At 42.7% G+C, this 21,379-nt stretch overlaps 1 protein-coding gene across 35 annotated transcripts; it reads right to left on the bottom strand.

Moving 5' to 3' along the window:
* Nucleotides 1-2,673: 2,673 nt before the first annotated feature.
* Nucleotides 2,674-21,134, bottom strand: LOC123157546 (uncharacterized). Of its 35 annotated transcripts, none has more exons than XR_006479048.1 (19): nucleotides 20,665-21,134; nucleotides 20,500-20,590; nucleotides 19,101-19,316; nucleotides 18,505-18,615; nucleotides 18,177-18,280; nucleotides 17,952-18,076; nucleotides 16,739-16,909; nucleotides 16,098-16,208; nucleotides 15,761-15,864; nucleotides 15,477-15,673; nucleotides 13,793-15,340; nucleotides 8,164-8,415; nucleotides 7,285-7,385; nucleotides 7,072-7,185; nucleotides 5,202-5,644; nucleotides 5,088-5,126; nucleotides 4,914-5,003; nucleotides 3,796-3,899; nucleotides 2,674-3,149 (listed from the first exon to the last, which is right to left on the bottom strand). XR_006479048.1 is itself a non-coding variant. In XM_044575834.1 (11 exons), the coding sequence occupies exons 3-9, from the start codon at nucleotides 19,191-19,193 to the stop codon at nucleotides 15,834-15,836; spliced, it is 735 nt and encodes a 244-aa protein (XP_044431769.1). In that variant the 5' UTR covers nucleotides 19,194-19,316; nucleotides 20,500-20,590; nucleotides 20,665-21,129; the 3' UTR covers nucleotides 12,726-13,966; nucleotides 15,477-15,673; nucleotides 15,761-15,833. The 35 variants fall into 35 exon arrangements, 4 of the variants coding, with proteins under 4 accessions (XP_044431769.1, XP_044431768.1, XP_044431766.1 ...); XR_006479040.1 differs by having other exon boundaries at nucleotides 5,202-5,446; nucleotides 5,563-5,644; nucleotides 7,285-8,415; nucleotides 20,665-21,133; XR_006479043.1 differs by having other exon boundaries at nucleotides 5,202-5,324; nucleotides 5,563-5,644; nucleotides 7,285-8,415; nucleotides 20,665-21,133.
* Between the last annotated feature and the right edge of the window lie 245 nt (nucleotides 21,135-21,379).

Genomic DNA, 21,379 nt, shown 5'->3' with positions numbered 1-21,379 from the left:
CCAGTCTTCGTAAGGAAAGGTTGTATGTGATACAATCAGAAAGTTTTTGTCGATCCTAAGGATGCTAAAAGGTATGCTGGCTCCAGCGATCCTTCTAAGGACTGGAGCAAGCATCTTGAAGTTGGAATGTACGCTTTGATGAGATGATCAAAGATTTTGGGTTTATACAAAGTTTGTGAGGAACTTGTATTTCCAAAGAAGTGACTAGGAGCACTATAGAATTTCTGATGAGTATATGTCGTTGACATATTGATGATCAGAAATGATGTAGAATTTTCTGTAAAGCATATAGGGTTATTTGAAAAATGTTTTTCAAGTGAAAACCTGGATTAAGCTACTTGAACATTGAGCATCAAGATCTATGAGGATAGATCAAAACCGCTTAATGGTACTTTCAAATGAGCATATACCTTGACATGATCTTAAAGGTGTTCAAGATGGATCAGTCAAAGAAGGAGTTCTTGCCTGAGATGTAAGGTATGAAGTTAAGACTTAAAGCTCGACCACGGCAGAAAAGAGAGAAAGGACGAAGGTCGTCCCCTATGCTTTAGACGTAGGCTGTATAGTATGCTATGCTGTGTACCGCACCTGATGTGTGCCTTGCCACATGTCTGGCAAGAGGGTACAAAGGTGATCAAGGAGTGGATCACCAGATAGCGGTCAAAATTGTCCTTGGAGTAATAAGGACATGTTTCTCGATTATGGAGGTGATAAAGAGTTCGGCGTAAAGGGTTACGTCGATGCAAGCTTTAACACCTATCCGAATGACTCTGAGTAGCAAACCGGATACGTATAGTGGAGCAACCATTTGGAATAGCTCCAAGTGAAGCGTGGAAGCAGCATTTATAATATGACATAGAGAATTGCGAAGTACATACGGATCTGAATGTTGCAGACCCATTGACTAAAACCCTCTCTCAGAAGCGAAACATGATCAAACCGCAGAACTCTATGAGTCTTAATCACATGATGATGTGAACTAGTTTAACGACGCAAGTGCCGGGAGACGAGTCAAGGTCTTCGCTGCACTGGAGATGCGGCCCAAGCGTGTGGATGTGACGGAGGCTGCACAAGTGTTCTTGAGCCCCTGAACGGCCTCCCCATGCGGCGAGATATGACTCAATTCCTCCTCTCCTTCCAACTCACCTCGCTCGTGGCATGCACACCTCACGCCTTCCTTCTTCTCGATCCATCCCCGCCTACGCACGGCGTCCTTCCTTCGCCCGCCCCTCGAGCCCTCCACCAACGGCTGCCGTCGTGGTTGTCGTACATCTTCCCCCCTCGTCGATGAGCAGCATGCACATCTCCTTCCCTCTCTCTCTCCCAAGTCCTAAGTCACACGCGCACCTCGCACGCGGACGGACGACCATTGCCGACATATATAGAGATAATGATGCTCTTAGAAGCCATGACGAAGAGAACGAGAAGGAGGTCGTGGTGCTACGGATCAGTGATGTGGCGCAACTTAGGCCCTTGCTCCGTGGCCAGTGGGTATCCTTAGGGCATTTAATGACATGATGATGATGCTAAGTTCCCAAGAAAGGGAATTATCAAGTGATACAGGTTTCACACGGCTTTTACATTGCCCTATGTTGTACCGAGTTAAAGTTTCAAGTCCCAAGTCAGTTCCGTGAGATACAACGTTTACAATGGCCTATGTTGTACCAGAGTTAAAATTCCTTTGTTTTTGAGCAAACTTTCCAAGTCCCAAGTAAGTTCTGAGAGATACGGCGTTTACAATTAATGGCCTATGTTGTACCGAGTTAAAATTTCTCTGTTTTATCAGTTCCATGAGATGTTTTATCAGTTCTGAGAGATGACAGATATGTATCCTCAGGCTGGCTGGCTGGCTGGATTCATCTTCTTTGATCGTGGCAGCTACTTAAATGCTAGCAGGTTTTGTGATGAGACTGGCACATGTGGCTGGATTCCAAATATATATGGTATAAGATTGACAAATCTGACTAGATTCTTCAATGCATGGCAATTCTTTGTCAACATTTCACTAGGCAAAAGAACAGATTTACTTTTCTTGTGCAAGACTAGTGAACATTTTTTGTTTTGTTTTGCGAGGGAGATCAAGATATTACTCAGTTAGTGATAGCATTTTATTATTGTAATCATCATATATCTCACTTTGATTGATTTCTATGTATTTTTCACAGCCACGTCAACACTGGGATTGGGTAGCTAGACAAACTAAACCACACTAGCTAGCCTGGTTGGAGCTCTCATGTCTCATCATCACCAAACACATGTTGCAAGTATTACAAGCCTTGTAACTTGCAGACCTAATATGTACTCCTGGATTGGACTGCCCACTTCATCAGTACAAAGTCTAGTGTGGGACTGCTGGAAGATCGGCTTGACAACCACCGACCACACGTGCTATGTATCAACTCTCAGCATGTGGCATGCTCCCTCTTTCCCAATCATTCATCTCCTTTGGCAATCCAAAAGGACCGTCGAGTCAGTTCGGACATAAAAAGATGTCTCTCTGATGGAAAGTCTGTTTGGACATAAAAAGATGCATACATATCATCAAGTTGTTTTGAGGGCACATGACAAACCAATTTTCTTAATATGATAAACAACAACCACGATCAATGTAGGCGACAAAGGGTCTCCCAAGAGTAGGAGGGCATCATTGGAAACAAACACAAGATCAGCATGAGATCCGGATGTAAGTGCATATCATGGATGGTACACAGACCACATATATGTAGTTGGAATTTCAGGAATGAGGCGAGCATACACAACATATAACAAAAAGAACAAGACCGCTCCATGTGTGTGATGGGAAACGGCATACCGCTCAAGTCGGAACTACAAGCATAGACCAACAGAGATCCGGATGTAAGTGCATATCATGGATGGTACACATACATGAGTTAAACCTTGAAGCCATGGTTGTTCCTCATACCACTAGCCTTCTCAAACTTCCTTGTTTTGGCCAAGGTTCTCAAGACTGCTTCCACCTAGGCATATGGTCCTCATAACTCATGTGTGGCCTCCTTCCAGGACAGCCTCCGCCCTCCGGCGGGATCGTTTTTTACAGGGAAGTAACCTAGTGTCAACTCACTTGTTCTGCCGATCGCCCATAACCGGTCATCAGGCAGAGAGTAGTGGCAACCGACCAAGTAGTTGAACTGTAAATAGAACAAATGTAAAAATTTGAGAGGCACGATAACCTTCAGTTTTGAATAATCTCATTTCAACAACAATGCATGTAAGAGAAGTGGTGCTTGTAAGCATGAAAAATAGCAAACAACTAGCTTGCTCTAATCTACAGGAAATGCAAACAGTTAACTGGCTACTAACGACATTATTTCTTATAGTTTATACCACATACATGACTTATGCTCCAAGGCTAAACAAATGATGCATACAAAAAGTTTTTGTATAACTGATGGTCGTTTCAACAAACAAAAAGTTACTTAGCATCATAACACAAACCAAGGAACCGTTGTTACTTCACAATCCAATGATGATCCAACACAGTTATAGTTTACAAAACCAGCAAGGAGATATAATAATGGTTAACACTCACTCTTTTCCCTTGCTCAGTTTCCTAAGCTTGCATACATACATTTAGCATTGCATTACTTTCCGAAAGCGCACAAGGCACAACACACGTATTCCTAGTCTGGACACTACAGTAAATATTAATCATCTTTTCTATGACACAACAGTGACATCTTAAAAGTTAATTATTCCTATAGCTAATGTTCTTGGGAGGAGAATTTTGAACCACAACAAAAGAAAGAACATATTTGTGGTGAAGTAGGGATCAACCTTGTGCGGGGCGTCATCATGGTCGAGGTGGACGTCAGACTCGACGATGTCCTCCTCGTCAGCTTGGGCATGGGGTCCAGGTCATCGGCGGAGGGTGCCTGCTGCTGCTCCAAATCAAACAAACAAATAAGTCTAGCGGAGTAAAAATGGTTGGTTATAGGTAACTAGTGAGTTGATGTATAGTATTTGAAAATAACTTGAAGCAATTATCATTCCATGAAAAAAGCAAATGATCTAGGTGAGGTAATTAACAACATAGATCACAATAGACACATCTATCACATGTGCTCCTATTGCTTCACTTGTCGAATTTCAGACTATTAGTAACACACACACACACACACTTAAGCATTGACAAGTAACAAATTAAGCAAATCAACACTCCCCCTCACGTCTACACTTATTTAGTCCTTAGACTTGGGATCGATATAGGCCGCATGATCTTTTTTTTTGAATTCCAACAGTCAAGGTTTCTTGTTCCTAAGAAAAATGTTCCCGTAAATAAGCTAAGCAACATATAGCAAGTTTATTCGATTGCTTTACATTTATTACATACAGCAAAAAGATTTTATTGTTTTACACACAACATCAATATCTGATTTGATAGCTTGCATCAGTTATACACACATACCAATAACCTTGCAGCGGTTTGTAGGCAGGACAAGAAAGCATTATTGCATCTGCATCAACTAAGTAACTCACTACAGTGGTCTGGCTACCAGCAGCAATACACCTTCCGGACATAGCCAACGCTAGCTAGAGGAGGAATCTATAATACATGGCGCAGCAGCAGAAGAAAAATATATATCTCCATGTAGCAGCCATCTGATTTGGAGCGTATGACACATGGCACATGAGTTGCACCAGGCATCTAGTTTGATTAACAAATTCATTCAGGGGAAGCAAGCAAACAACAGTGAATTTACGATTTATGGATGCAGGAAAATTAATTTGCACGTCACAAGGTAGCTTTGCAATCCCTTATTAGATTAGATATTCCAAACTTGTGAGCCACATAGACACATATTGGAATGTGCTCTAGCATGCTTGAAGCAGAAAGAGCAAAAAAAGAAAGAAAGAAACCAAACCAAACAAGGAGAGTAAAGTGAGGAGTGGACCTTCCATGGGCGGGAGAAGTGCTAACTAGCCATGCGGGGAAGGAGCAGACTTCGCACATGCTATGAGTGCCGTCCATGGCTACAGGATGGCTACAGAGAAGAGAAGAGACGAGTCAGGGTCAGAGAAGAGATAGTAGAGAAAGGTAGCAGAGGGGTAGAACTGCAGCAGCTCACCACCTATGCAGCAGCTTCTCCTTCCTTGGCCGTTGATGTCTACAAAAAAAGCATGAATCAGATGGGTATATGAAGAAAACAGAAAAATAAGAGAATGGTAGGAGAAATTTGTACCTTCGAGGAGAGGATCCATGATGTGAGCCTCTCCGTCACCAAGGGAAGAGCTAGGGTTTCAGCGTGAGATGGGGGAAGCAAGCTAATTACAGAGGATTAGCTAGCTAGTCTTTTTTTAGCTTACTGATGGAGATTTGAGATGGAGAAATAGCAAACAGATAAGGCTCAAATTCATAGGATACGCAAAACAGGTAACTGATTTATGAGTTATGCTCCAAGCCTAAGCAAATGCATATAAACAGTTCCTGTAGCCGGGAGAGAATAATTGTTGTCTCAACAAACAGTTTCTTAACATTACACAAAGCAAGGAACTGTTACTTCACAAAAGAAAGAACATATTTGTGGTAAAGTAGGGATCGACCTTGTGCGGGTCGTCGTCGTCATGATCGAGGTGGAGGTCGGACTCAACGGTGACCTCGTGAGCTTGGGCATGGGGTCCAGGTCTGCTCCAAATCAAACAAACAAACAAATCAAATCAAACAAACAAACTACATGGTGCCTCGTAAGCAACATGTAGCAAGTTTATTTCATTGCTTCACATTGATTACACACAACAGAAGGATTGATTGTTTTACACACAAGACCAAGATCTGATTGGATAGCTTTGCATCAGTTATACACACATATACCAAAAAACCTTGCAGCGACTGATAGGCAGGATAAGAAATAATTATGCAGGGAGAGTTCATGCCCGAGACATGAGTTAGGCTCCAAGCCTAAGCAAATGCATATAGGCAGTTTCTGTAGCTAGGAGAGACTAATGGTTGTTTCAACAAACTGTTTCTTAATACTAGACAAAAGCAAGGAACTATTACTTCACAATCAAATAATTATCCGACATAGTGACAATTTAAAAAACAAGCAAAGAGATATAATGGCTTACCTTGATCAATTTCTTAAGCCTACATACATTTAGCATTGCGTTAATTTCCGAAAGTACACAACACAAGAAATCATCTTTTCTATGACACATCAACATCTTAAAGTTAACTATTCACGTAACTAATTAGACTCTAGCACACAACCGCAAACAGAAATACAAACATAATATTAAACTAGGCCACACAAGAGACACAACACAGCAACATTGTATATCACACAACATGGGCACTCGATTTCAACAAGGGCACCAGTATAGCGTTTCAATATAACCTCCCTTTCGCCTACTGAACAAGAGGAAACTCGGTGACCATAACGCTAAAACGTCAATTACTTTCCTGAGAAGTTGAGCATATTATGAGCTACGAAAATAACTGACCAGACACAAAAGGCTGGGACTTCAAGCATGCTGAATAACTAAGCATACATTCAGAATTAAATCTGGTGCCATTTGCAACAGCTAGTTGCTAAAGGAGATGGATTGATGGTGCAGGGAGATTATCAAGTGAGTGGGTGGAGAGAGGGGGCATGGAAGAATGGCTGGCTAAAATTGATCACCATCCAGTAGTAATGTATACTAGCTAGAAGAACAAGGAGGGCATTCATTAATTTGTTATAGTGCTTAATTAATTGTCCAAGAACTTGAATCAGTTGAGCTGGATACTCAAGGGCACATGAAAGAAGCTAGTACTGGAGATCCAGTACTAGAGATGGGTTCAGTTGCAAACTGCTCTGCATAGAGGGACGTGGGTGATGTTGTATGGTTTGAATTTGATAAAGTACTATCCGAAATCATACAATTCCGTCTACCATGAAAAATCAAGAGAGGAACAACTTCATATAGCATAAAATAACTGATAATTTGTGGGTAAATGACATGATGAACATGGCAATGAAATTGGGCAAAATTTCTCACACTCCTGAGTGCAAGTGTAGCATTTCATATGTATATTTTCTTCCGTTGGCATTTGCAGCAGTAACCGAATGCTACCTGCTGCAGGCAAGGAAGCCATTGCCGACAAACAATAGGGACTTTGTGTGGTGTGTAGTTGAGGTCCTCCTCCTCCGCATCATCGTCGTCATTCTTGTTGATGTCATGGGGCTCCTGCTTCGAAACGAACAAAACAGAAATCAATCTAACTCTTTGAGGCTAGGTAGATGGATGGGGAGAATCGGAATTGGCAGGATGAGAGGCATATCGGACCTCAATTACACAACTGCAGGGTGTTCAAGTTTATTTCAAGGTTTGAACAGTTCCTTAGCTTTTCAGATGGCCATGAACAATGGAATCAACAACAATGGCACCTGCATTTGTGGAAAAAACCGGATCAGGCCAACTCGGAGTAAAACAATAGCACAATACACGAAATTGAAATGAACAAAGCAATACAGGGTTCATTTTGTGTGTTCTGATAACATGTATACTTATAAATATTACCATCAGTGAGACTAGTCTTTACAGGATGCTGATGGATCATTCAAGGTATAAAAAGGCATGAATATATTGAGAACATCAAGGACACCTAGTCTAGATACCATGCCATGCAATTGACAGAAATAAAAGTGTGACTATCTAACCTAAACAGCAGCATCAAAAATTGTTTTACCTTTGCATCTTGAAGTCTGAATAATTTCTGTCACAAGGGATCACGCAAAACCACTATTTCAAGAGAGAAGAATTGAGAGGGACATTATGCCTCAGAAGGAAAGCAGTAGGTTATGCAATCATTAGTGATTACATTGAGAAAGCTTCACAGTAATCATCATCGACATCACGCAACCACGAAAAACATCCAACTCTATAGTGCAGTTGTACAAAGCAAACTTCCAAATCTATAGTTCATCATATCACCACTAGGAAATACAACACGCATGGATCTCTACTGACCACATCAGCCATAAAACCAGAAAGGTAACAATCTTCTCAAAACCACAATCTTTAGACAATTGAAACCCTACAAGACTAGCTCTTTACAAAAAATCTCATATTTTAGAAAGATTAAATCCATCCAAGCATAACCTGGAGTCATTATGCCATGACTGTACCACCAGTCCAAACCATAACCAGACATGGACATTAAACCTGGTGTAAAATAGCCATGGCTCGATGTCCATGTGCTCAGAGCAAGGGGGGAGCTCCCTTTGCAAGTTGTAGCCGAGGCCACTAGCCAAGGCTACGGCTGCGCACGCGTAGGAGGCCACGGCCGGCGACCACCAAGTTTTTGTTTTGCTCATCACAAAAGCAGCACCGGTCTCATCCACCACCATCTTCTTTGATTATGATGTGGGCCACCCTCAGGTTGGGCGAGTTCTTGGCCAAGTTGCTCAATGATCACTCCAAACATACAAAAAAAATCAAACAAACAAAGGATCAGCAGCTGCCCACAACAAGAGTACAGAGGAGCAGGACAATGTAGTATATATCCCACACCAGCCCATCCACACAATAGTTCAGTCATAACACATATCTTCATGTATTTTCAACTTAACAATTGAGAGAATGAATATAGTTTGTCTAAGCATTATAAGATACTAGCTCTCTCTATATATTTGATCTATGTACTACTAAACTACTACCATGACATGACCTGAAAAACAACTAAAATCTATTAGCACTAGCAAAACTATAAATCCTTCATATTTGTCAAGCATGGGGCAAAGAACGAACGAACCGACAACGTCAAAATGAAAAATTAAGCATGTTCATGATCCTTGCATGATCTCCAAGGTAGCACTGCTGGAAATGACAAGGCGAGGAGATGAGCATATTTGACTTGGCACAAACACTGAGCTCAAAATGCCTTTGGATAATGATGCTAGAAAGTCTTTGATATGTGCAAGCAATCGAATCAAAACCATGCATAAACACACATCTTTGTCCAACACCGAAACAACTGGCTATCGTTTTGCTAAGACATCTTTGTCAGAAATCAAAAGAGGAAGCTTTTTGGAAGAAACAAAATAGTCAACAGACGAAAGGGATGACTTGTGTGAAATTAAATGTTTCAAAACATTGCGATGGAATCTAACACTGACTACTACAGAAAAAATGGGATCAGGTGTGTATTGACAAGAAGTTTTTTTCTCTATTTTATACATAGTAATAAAGGGTACTACTATTCTAGAAACAAACTTGGAAGGACCTCATTAACACTAGCAGCCTACATCTAGACTTCTACACGTGTTCGTTCGGCTTCTCATTGGACATTGGTACTTTTGTACATCTCCAGTTGGTTGGGCTGGAAAAACATAAGCCCTTATTTTTCTTTTAAAAACTTTCAGTAGGCTACTATTAAAAAAAAATAAACCATAGATTGCCGGTATAATGCGGCAAGGGGTTTCACCATTTTTGCACACATAAATAAGTCTGTAATTATGCACTTGTTGTAACTTATCATACTCTATCGTTGAAATCATGTTCTTACCCTATACATAAAAAACAATTGTATATAAGGATATTGGTGTGCAAGCAGTTAACATCAAAGAAACTTGAATAAAGTCTCCAGCACAGGCCCTTGACCTTATAAATACTAGTCTATCCAAACAAATGTAGCATGAATTAATTCACAGAACAAGGCAACAAGCTAGAATTAACCAGGAAAGATGTGGCAAAAGCAGTATACAAAAAACATCAAGGATTCCTTATTCCTTTCTTGGTTGAATGAAAATGGCAAGGAGCTGAGCTGAGCTGAACACAACAAACACTCGAGCAAAATGAAACAAAAGCATTGATCTTCCAGGAAACAGAGAGGCATTCACATGCTAAGGGAAAGAAATGGAAGTCAACAAGAAGTTTAATCAAGGTAACGAAATAGGTTGTTGTTAAAGCCCAAAGCTCTGAAAGACTGAAACTGTCAAGGCATGTCGACGGTACAGTCACCACTGAGGTGGTACAGTACAACTCTGAAACTGTAATAAGCCCGAAGCTCCTCTCTCTCTCAGATGATTTTATCGTAGAGATAGAGGAAATGGTCCCATCTCTCCTATCTGACGATCACTCCCTTCCTTCATCCTATGTCCAAGGTGCCCACGAATAAGGTCATTGGATGAGAGGAGAGGGGAAGGACGGAGCAGGAGGCAGGGTTACCTCGGTGGTCAGTTCTCCGTCGTACAAGGCGAGGGAGAAGAGAGGCGAGAGGAGGAGCATTGCGCCACCTGCAGGCAAACTAGAGGGGCGCGGATCGAACCCTATCCCGTGAAAGCGGCGCCGTAATTCGTTTTCCTTTTTTACTTGAGAAAACTATGTAGATTGGGCTCCCAGAGGGCTAAATGGAATAGCCCACTTATTTTTTTTCTGTTGTCCAAAGGGTGCCCACTAAGATGATTAAGTGGGATGGGCTCAATCGGTCCCACTTATGCCCACTTTCAACTGCGGCGTGACTCATCATTCTACAAACAAGACCCAATGACATTGGAACTACACGAATAGGAAGCCATGAAATAAAAACAAGACCAACATGAGATCAGGAGCAAGTGCATATCATGGATGGTACACATACCATATATATACAGTCAGAATTTTAGGAAGGAGGCAGACAGGGAACAAATTAAGTGGTGATACTACATCCCAAAACGAACAAGACTGCTTCATGCGTGTGACAGATAACTACATACATAAATATGTGCATATATATATTCAGGTGTGATGCCTGGATGTTGAGTACAAAGAAGAAGAATAAGTGTTTCACACTTTGAGTGGGATGGGAATTTACATGAACATGAGCTATATTCCATCAGTTGCTAGTCAAAGATATATATATTCAGCAAGTTTTTATCAGGCAGTCTAGTGGTAGCATGATAAATAAATGCATGCAACTACCTATTATACCAGCATCAACCAAACAAGCATCAACCAAATCAATGAAATACTGTAGTGTGTTGCTGAAGAACCAACACCCAGCAAATAAATGGAACATATTTTGCTAGATGTTTTCAATCACAGCTCAACACCATTACAGTCAATATAAATTCTTGTAACAATAAGTAATAGAAAAACACATGCTATCAATGTATTCCAATTTTCCAACATAACAATACAAACTAAGATAGCACATCAATCCCGGATAATAACTTAGACTAACTTTTTGAACGTTTATGTACCACCGAATATGTGGAAAAAATGTTGGAAATATGCCCTAGAGGCAATAATAAATTAGTTATTATTATATTTCCTTGTTTATGATAATCGTTTATTATCCATGCTATAATTGTATTCAAAGAAAACTCAGATACATGTGTGGGTACATAGACAACACCATGTCCCTAGTAAGCCTCTAGTTGACTAGCTCGTTGATCAACAGATGGTTACGGTTTCCTGACCATGGACATTGGATGTTGTTGATAACGGGATCACATCATTAGAAGAATGATGTGATGGACAAGACCCAATCCTAAGCCTAGCACAAAGATCGTAGTTCGTATACTAAAGCTTTTCTAATGTCAAGTATCATTTCCTTAGACCATGAGATTGTGCAACTCCCGGATACCGTAGGAATGCTTTGGGTGTACCAAACGTCACAACGTAACTGGGTGGCTATAAAGGTGCACTACAGGTATCTCCGAAAGTGTCTGTTGGGTTGGCACGAATCAAGACTGGGATTTGTCACTCCGTGTAAACGGAGAGGTATCTCTGGGCCCACTCGGTAGGACATCATCATAATGTGCACAATGTGACCAAGGGGTTGATCACGGGATGATGTGTTACGGAACGAGTAAAGAGACTTGCCGGTAACGAGATTGAACTAGGTATCGGCATACCGACGATCGAATCTCGGGCAAGTACAATACCGTTAGACAAAGGGAATTGTATACGGGATCGATTGAGTCCTTGACATCGTGGTTCATCCGATGAGATCATCGTGGAACATGTGGGAGCCAACATGGGTATCCAGATCCCGCTGTTAGTTATTGACCGAAGAACGTCTCGGTCATGTCTGCATGGTTCCCGAACCCGTAGGGTCTACACCCTTATGGTTCGATGACGCTAGGGTTATAAAGGAAGTTTGTATGTGGTTACCGAATGTTGTTCGGAGTCCCGGATGAGATCCCGTACGTCACGAGGAGTTCCGGAATGGTCCGGAGGTAAAGATTTATATATGGGAAGTCCTGTTTTGGTCACCGGAAAAGTTTCGGGTTTTTCTGGTAACGTACCGGGACCACCGGGAGGGTCCCGGGGGTCCACCAAGTGGGGCCACCAACCCCGGAGGGCTGCATGGGCCAAGTGTGGGAGGGGACCAGCCGCAAGTGGGCTGGTGCGCCCCCCACAAGGGGCCCAAGGCGCAAGGGAGAGTGGGAGGGGGCAAACCCTAGGGCAGATGGGCCCTAAGGCCCACCCCAGGCGCGCCTCCCCTCTCTCCCCCTCTGGCCGCCACCCAGATGGGATCTGGGGCTGCCGCCACCCCTGGGGAGGGAACCCTAGAGGGGGCGCAACCCCCTCCCCTCCCCCTGTATATACTTGAGGGTTTTGGGGCTGCCAACAGATGAGTTTGACCTCTCCTTGGCGCAGCCCTACCTCTCTTCCTCCTCTCCCGCGGTGCTTGACGAAGCCCTGCTGGATCACCACGCTCCTCCATCACCACCACGCCGTTGTGCTGCTGCTAGATGAAGTCTTCCTCAACCTCTCCCTCTCACCTTGCTGGATCAAGCCATGGGAGACGTCACCGGGTAGTACGTGTGTTGAACGCGGAGGTGCCGTCCGTTCGGCACTAGGATCTCCGGTGATTTGGATCACGACGAGTACGACTCTTTCAACCCCGTTCTCTTGAACGCTTCCGCTTAGCGATCTACAAAGGTATGTAGATGCACTCTCCTTTCCCTCATTGTTGGTTTCTCCATAGATAGATCTTGGTGACACGTAGGAAAATTTTGAATTTCTGCTACGTTCCCCAAAAAAAGCACAAGCAACAAGACACAAAGCAATTCAAAATCACCACAATAGCTACAGGTATCAACCTCTACATGCGGACCCAACTAGCAGTTTCAGTATATCAATTATCGACTAGATATGTTAACAAGTAAGCATCCACAAGTGAACCAACCAGTTAAAAAGATTCCAGATGTGGGAATGGTCAACAGGCCCATACAAAACTACCATTTCCCAGAACTTGTTAAGGTTTGGCTGAGAAAGCGCCATACCGGCAAAGATATGCCCATGATAAAAAGCAACATAATCAAAAACCTCCACTTTAGCCCCAATCACTAGAGTGACCAGAAGTAGGAAACCACCTACACACAAAACAAAACAAACCTGTGATCAAAGAAAATGTAGATTTTATGGTTTCCTGGAGGCAACCCAAATCAACATGGACATCACCAACATAATCTCTATGTTGGTTACGGCACCCCCTAGTGCAAAAATCTCTCATGTTCCAGAAAAAGAATCATCTATAAGAAAGGTTTTTGATACGGAGACTATACCTACTAGGGGCCACCCAACTATTAGATTGTATAGAATGAGGAAAAGCGCAAGGACCCAAGTGGCCACTACCATCCTGGACCTCCTACCCAGCAAGCACCACACCCTTAGTCGAACCACACACAATTTAGCTAGAGAAGCTTGAGCTACTTCATTAGCATGGATAAAGTAAACTAGACATGTTACAACTAGGAGAATAAAATATAATACCCAAATCATAAGCAACGCTAAATAAATGAGAATCAAAATGATCAGGAAGGAAGGACTAGAAATTTAGGGGAAGATGATGCAATATTACCTGACAAGCCAAGGTCGTCTGCAGCACGACGTTCATTGCACACCAGAACAGATTCACCAACAATGCAAGGGCGCCTACTCTTGCGAGCAGTAGAAACAAGAGTCTTCATAGCTGTATAACGTGTCGTGGGAGACGTCGCAATATACTCACTGTGGTCACCACCAACAACCTCACCTAGATAAGCATCAAGCATGCGGAACAGCCCATCAGAAGATTGCTTTGAGGTCCCAGAAAGACAACTGCGAGGGGGGGATTTCTTGACCGAAGTCTTTTTTCTTGGGGATAGGGGCAGAAACTTCAGGGTGCAAAGGTGTTGTTTATGGGAACCAACAATCATAGACAGTGAGGGAGACAAAGGGCGGGTAGGAAGATTAGAGCAACTAGCAGACACCAGCGGGCTTGCCAACGAATCCAGTAAAACAATCCCATCCACAACAAAATCCACATGATCAACGGAACCCTCTTTAGCCCCATCAGAGCCACACATCCCAAGGCACACGGTTTGGATACAGAGGCTGGAGTCTAGGATCCAAGAGCGTCCAACTCATCCTTAGTAAATGGTGGGCTAGTATCTTCTCCATTCTTGCTATCCTCGCTGGCTTGATCATCACGAGACAAAGGAGGCAAAATCCTAGGAGACGGATGCACATGTAGACCCTCCACACAGACATTGATCATGTAAGCTTTTGAGGCACGGAACACCTCCAGAAATTGCGAACACACTAAGGGGTCGGCCACTTATACTAGGTCGATGCCCGTGCACTACTACGAAACAGTAAAATATATCGAGGAAGATTAATTAGAGGTGCCTAACTCCATGTTTTTAATGCCTCGTGGCAAAAGTCGTGTTTTCCGTGTTTCCCTTTGCAAGGCAACCACCACTTCTATTCTTCGGTGCCTTGTCATCCTGTCGTGTGCATACTTATCAGAGCCCACTATGTCGGTGCATCACTCTATTATGCATTGTACTTCAAGTCATTATGTTTTGTGTATACCATCGACTTGTTCAAACTCAACGACTCTTTGGTGGGCTTGTTTTCAATGAAATTTGGCATGAAACGCGGCATAAGAATTAACTATCGGCACAGAATACACATATTGAGTGTACTTTTGTTTGAAACGAAGGATCTTATGTCAAAAAAATGCCAAAAAATATAGGGTGTGCAATTTATTTGGATCACATGCCAACATTGTGGAAGATGACACAATTTACATGAGTGCAATGAGAACCAGTTCAGCATCGTGTTCAAAATAAAATAAAAGATGACATATTCAACATCATTTCATGCACGACCCTATATTCTATATTCTCAAGTCGTTTCACCAGGTTCAGATGCAACTCTTTATATTACAAAAAAGGTAAAGGTATATATTTAACGAACCAACATCACCTAAATACATAGGAGATCCATTCTTTCCTTATGGAGAGTCACTTTTTTCTTCCCCATCAGAAATGTGCTTGATTTCCCTCATACTACCACTTCCAGTACTGTGTATCGGCTTACAATAACTTCTATATTAGTTTCCCTTTAAGAAGAATTTGTATTTCTGGATTAAAAATAGATTGCTCGGATTATTAAATTATAAGTGCAACTATGATAGGCTCTCAAACAAAATTACATGTGTTCATTAAGGCAGCATTGAGAATATTAGACTGAAAGTAAACAATTCAAATGAATCATACCGGAGCAGCATCTCCACGCTCATAACGACATTCCACCGAGCATCGTTCCAAGCTCCCTCGATCAGCTGGCCGCACTCTAGCGCCGCCGCACCTTTTTCGTCGTATGCTCTACCCGCCAAGGTAATTCTGCCCGTGCAAGAAACGCGAGGGAGGACACATCAGGAATGGACTCACATGGTCTGGCCACCGCCGTTGACCTTGATGGACCACAACAAGATAGATTACAAACTAATATTCTTGAGCTTTGGCTAGTTGTAAGATGTGACATGGAAATAAAGTTATACCCCTGTGAAGCAGATGGCGGACCAGAAGTTAGCACTTCTTGCTTCATAGGGAAGCCCAGCTTATCGCAACCACTCATGATCTTGAATACATAACCCTTGAATTCCTGAAAATACGGGAAATGGCAGATATCTTTCATCAAAACTATCAAAATATCAGTTGAAGGGACCAAACTAGGAAATGCTTTCTAGTAAATGCAGACCAACCATTAGTAACTTGAACGGAAACATTGCAGTTGTAGTGTAATAAGAATGAAAATGTTACTTGTCTACTTGAATGGAAAACTCATATACCAACATAACTCAGGAGGACGGGGTTTACAGGAAAAAAAGGTATTACCATTGAAAGATCCTGGAGATTGGTGCTATGAAGCCAATAAGAAAGTTCAACAAGAGAAAGTGGCCATTGACCGCAGCCTTTAGTGTTCTCCAATATCCAGCTTGAGAGAACCTAACCAGGAATAAGAACTAAACAAAATCAGTATGTTAGACAGGCGGCTGGACAATATGTGCAGAAACTTATGTAGAGATGCATTTGTTCAGTACGCTATTGTTTCCACGACTAAAGAATTCACTTGCAAGATCACAGAAGCAACCCATTTACACAGGTGATATGCTTCTGCAAGCACATCCAGTTATGTCAATTGATCCCTGACTCTTAAAGTAGCTGCACAGTTTGGTGTCCTAGGCTATGTTGGCAACTTGGTATATGTCACAACCCTCTGTTCCGCATCTGGGTTGAAGGCAATGAACAATACAGAACATTCCATATGATCTACTTCATTCAATAAACTAACAATCTAGAGAGGCACTGTGTTGATAATTCAGATTAGGCAGCTGTCGTCTACTCCCTCCGTCCCATAATATAAGATGCTTTTGCAAGTTGTTTTAGCTTGCAAAAACGTCTTATATTGTGGGACAGAGGGAGTAACAAATAAGCATTCTATAAAAATACACCAACAAGAAAGCATGAGAGCACACATGTGTACTGAGTCACCCAACAGAGCAACATCATGGGAAGCATAGCATCCATCCAGAGACCAAATCCTGTGCAAGTTGTAGCCGAGGGCGGGCATCGCCACCGCCGCGGTCACAGCATCGTGAGCAGAATCGACGGCATGTTCAGTTGTACAAATCAGCCCTGTTCAACAACTAAGCAGAACACTCGACGCTTTAGAAACTAATCCCTCTGTAAACTGATATAAGATCATTTAGTTCACTAAAATCCCTCTAACAAATATAAGATCGTTTAGATCACTATTTTAGTGAACTAAACGATCTTATATCAGTTTACAAAGGGAGTAGTAATCAGGAGCATCAACTGTTTACTCGGATATGTACAAGACCATTGAATTGAATCTCACAGCAACCAAACTGCAGCACTAGTTGAGAAGCTCACTCATGTGGCTTTAGATCATCTAAGTAAATAAATTGCAGGACAGCACTAACTAGCGTTTTTATTTTGTTGAGAAATAAAACAAGTCTTCACTGATTAAGTCCATCACGATGAGCTAATTATTGAGCAGGGCAAACAAGGCATAACAGAGCAGGGAATGTGGATTGATGGATAGAAACAAGCCATGCAGGTGTGAAACTATTTAGCTGTGTACCTAACTGGTGCAAGCAATCAGGTCTTGCATATATATAGAAGATTATTAACATGCATTTATATGTATGGCTTGGTGTTCTTAATAAAATCTTGAAGTTGAACATGTCGGATGCAGGCCCTAAATTGCAACAAGATCAGATTGAATATTGGTGGAACTCCCTCGCTAGTCTCCAGCAGAGGCCCTGACGAACACACTTCAGAGAAGAGAAAACAGAAACGAGAGACAGTACTCTGTGACCGCGTGAAAATTGCGCCTTTTTCTGTCTACTTCCTTCTATTCTCAAGCATAACAAACTCGGACAATGCGCTGCCCACGATCCATTTTACCCATGCCATCCCAAAGACAGGTCGTGGCCAGAGCCTCGCATGATTACAAGACCAAGTAAAACTATGACTCAATCTACCCTGAACAACTTGACTGGACTTTGCCTTGCCACAACATGAACATGGGATGTTTCTGGCTGCATACACAATGCTTATGAGCTATCAGGAAATAAAGATAGGGAAATATGGTGGGAGCAACTGGGTTAACTTAATGGAAGATGGCATTTCTACTAAATCCAATACATATTTAACCAGCATCACCTAGATACACAGGAGATCCATTCCTTCCTTTCCTGAGGACCCACATGGCCTGGCCTGGCCACCGTTGCCCTTCATGGACCACAACAAGATAAATGGACCCACATGGCCTGGCCACCACCGTTGCCCTTGATGGACCACAACAAGATAGAAAAGATGATATGATTACGGACTAATATTCTTGAGCTTTGGCTAGTTGTAAGAAGTGACATCAAAATAAAGTTATACCCCTGTGAAGCAGATGGCGTACCAGAAGTTAGCACTTCTTGCTTCATAGGGAAGCCCAGCTTATTGCAACCACTCATGATCTTGAAGACATAACCCTTGAATTCCTGAAAATATTGAAATGGCAGATATCTTTCATCAAAACTATCAAAACATCAGTTGAAGGGACCAAATTAGGAAATGCCTTCTAGTAATTGTAGACCAACCATCAGTAACTTGAATGGAAACATTACAGTTGTAGTGTAATAAGAATGAAATTGTTACTTGAATGGAAAACTCATAAAACAACATAACTCGAGAGGACAGGATTTACAAGACAAAAAGATTTTACCATAGAAAGATCCTGGAGATTGCTGCTATGAAGCCAATAAGAAAGTTCCGCAAGAGAATGTGGCCCATGACCGCAGCCTTTAGTGTCCTCCAATATCCAGCTTGAGAGAACCTAATGAAGAATAAGAACTAAATATAATCATTACGCTAGGTAGAGATGCATTTGTTCAGACAGCTGAACAATGTGCAAAAACATAGGTAGAGATGCATTTGTTCAGTACGCTATTGTTTCCACGACTATAGAATTCACTTGCGAGATCAATGAAGCAAGCCATTTAGACAGATCATGTGCTTCTGCAAGCACATGCAGTAATGCCAGCTCTTGATCCCTGACTCTTAAAGTATAGCTGCACAGTTTGGTGCTCTAGGCTATGTTGGCAACTTGGTATATGTCACAACCCTCTGTTCCGCATATGGGTTGAAGGCAATGAACAATACAGAACAATCCATATGATAAACTTTGGTCAATAAACTAACAATGCAGAGAGGCACCATGTAAATAATTCGGATTAAGCAGATGCCTTGTAACAAATAAGCATTCTATGCAAATACACAACGAGAAAGCACGAGACCACACATGTGTACTAATTAACTCACCCAACAGAGCAACATTACAGGAACCATAGCATCCATCCAGAGGCCAAATCTAGTGCAAGTTGTAGCCGAGGGCGGGTATCGCCACCGCCGCATTCACAGCGTGGCGAGCGAAATCGCTGGCATCACATGGCTGGGAGAGTGGAACCTACACGGCTGGCAGCACGTGTACTATGAAGAAACCAACACGGCACGGTTGTCTGCATCCAAAACTTTTTGCTGCAGCAAAAAAAAAATCACAATTAGTCTATACACCTAATCGGTGGACCAAAGTAACATCATAGAAACAACAAAGAGAAATTTGAGTTTGCTTGAACAAAAAAATGTTGCTGCGTATTCATTTATACAAGAAACTGAACATCCAAAAAGGATTATGTAAACAAGTAGATCAATTTTATAAAACGGGTACAAATCAACCATGTTAAAAAACTAAGCAGATTACTCGAGGCTTTAGAAACTACTCCCTGTGTAAATTAATACAAGATCGTTTAGATCACTATTTTAGTGAACTAAACGATCTTATATTAGTTTATAGAGGGAGTAGTAAACAGGAGCATCAACTGTTTACCTGGATAAGTACAAGACCATTGAATTGAATCTCACAGCAACCCAAACTGCATCACTAGTTGAGCAGCTCACTCATGTGGCTTTAGATAATCGAAGTAAATATACTGCTAGAGAGCACTAAGTGGCATTTTTATTTCGTTGAGAAACAAAACAAGCCTTTCACTGATTAAGTCCATCATGTTGAGCCATTAATTGAGCAGGGAAAACAAAGCATAACAGGGCAGGCAATGTGGATAGAAATAAGTCATGCATGTGTCAAACAATCTAGCTGTGTACCCAGCTAGAGTGCAAGCCATCAGGTTTTTGCATATATGGTGCATGTATGGCTTGGCGTTCTTAATAAAATCTGGGAGTTGAACATGTTGGATGCAGGCCCTAAATCACAGCAAGATCAGATTGAATATTAATTGGTGGAAATCCCTCTCGCTAGTCTCCAGTAGTGTCCCTGACTAACACACTTCAGAGAAGAGAAAACAAGACGAGAGACAGTACTCTGCGACCGCGTGAAAATTGTGCCCTTTTCTGTTTCCTTCCTTCTATTTTCAAGCATAACAAACTCGGACAATGCGCATTTTGCCCATGCCATCTCACGGACAGGTCGTGACCAGAGCGTCGCACGATTGCAGGACCAAGTAAAACTAGGACTCAATCTACCCTGGACAACTTGACTGGACTTTGCGTTGCCACAACATGGACATGGGATGTTTGTGGCTGCATACACAAACACAACGCTTATGAGCTAGCAGGGAATAAAGATAGGGAAATATGTATTGTGGGTGCAACTTAACGGAAGATGGCATTTTTATATTCAATCCAAGAATACATGTTCAACCACCTCCAAGATATATAGCGAGCTGTGTTGATCAGATCTTTAGCTGGTCCATGGCGCTGCTAGTGATGGATAATCAGTGCACCTGCCTGCCAACCTGAGGAAGAGGAAATCAAATCACATCAGGGAAGGGATGGGAATCGAAGACCTTGATGGCGTCTAGGGTCGTACCTGGAGGAGCAACAGAGAGCAGCTCCATGGGGTTGGTTTCCTGACGACACGATCTTGGTCCAGTTCAGTCCCGGCGCGGTTCTGGCCGGCGCCATGGCCTGCCCTGCTGGATCTCCCTCTCCTCTCCTCTCCTCTCCTGATGACGGGATGGGAGGGGAGGGGCGTCCGCCGGCTGGAGAAGGGGAAGGAAGGGGCTCCGGTGGCCGGAGATGGGGAGGCCGAAACCCTAGCCTAGCCACGGAGGAGGGGATGGGAGCGGAGCGACGAATCTGGACGGAGGAGAGGACGGAGTGTAGCGAAGCGAGCACGGATGTGTGCTGCGCGCCGCCGTGAGTCGCCGGAATCAGCCGGCGCAGTTTGCGATGGCGGCGGCGGTGGTGAGGAGTCGCAGGAGAGAGAGAGACAGAGAGAGAGAGAGATGGATGTGGTTGGGGCGCTTGGATTCAATGAGAGAGACCAGAAATCGAAAAGGCACCCACCGATGGATTCTCGTCGCTCATTCATTGGTCCATCCGCAGGTCCACGGATCGAGCCCACTTCCAATCCGATCACAATCGTCCGTTCGCATCAAACGACTGTAGACAGACTGAGTTTTGTTACAAAGAACTAGCAAACATGCCCGTGCGTTGCAACGGAAGAAGAAATTTATCATAAGCCCCAATAAGCATTGCTCAAGACTGTCTTTGCTGCTTGCCCTTCTTCCCACCTAAGCTGG

The sequence above is a fragment of the Triticum aestivum genome, chromosome 7B (assembly GCF_018294505.1).
Source record: "Triticum aestivum cultivar Chinese Spring chromosome 7B, IWGSC CS RefSeq v2.1, whole genome shotgun sequence".
NCBI lineage: Eukaryota > Viridiplantae > Streptophyta > Magnoliopsida > Poales > Poaceae > Triticum > Triticum aestivum.
Note: the sequence above shows the minus strand (reverse complement) of the source record. Positions and strands in the feature narration are given on the sequence as shown.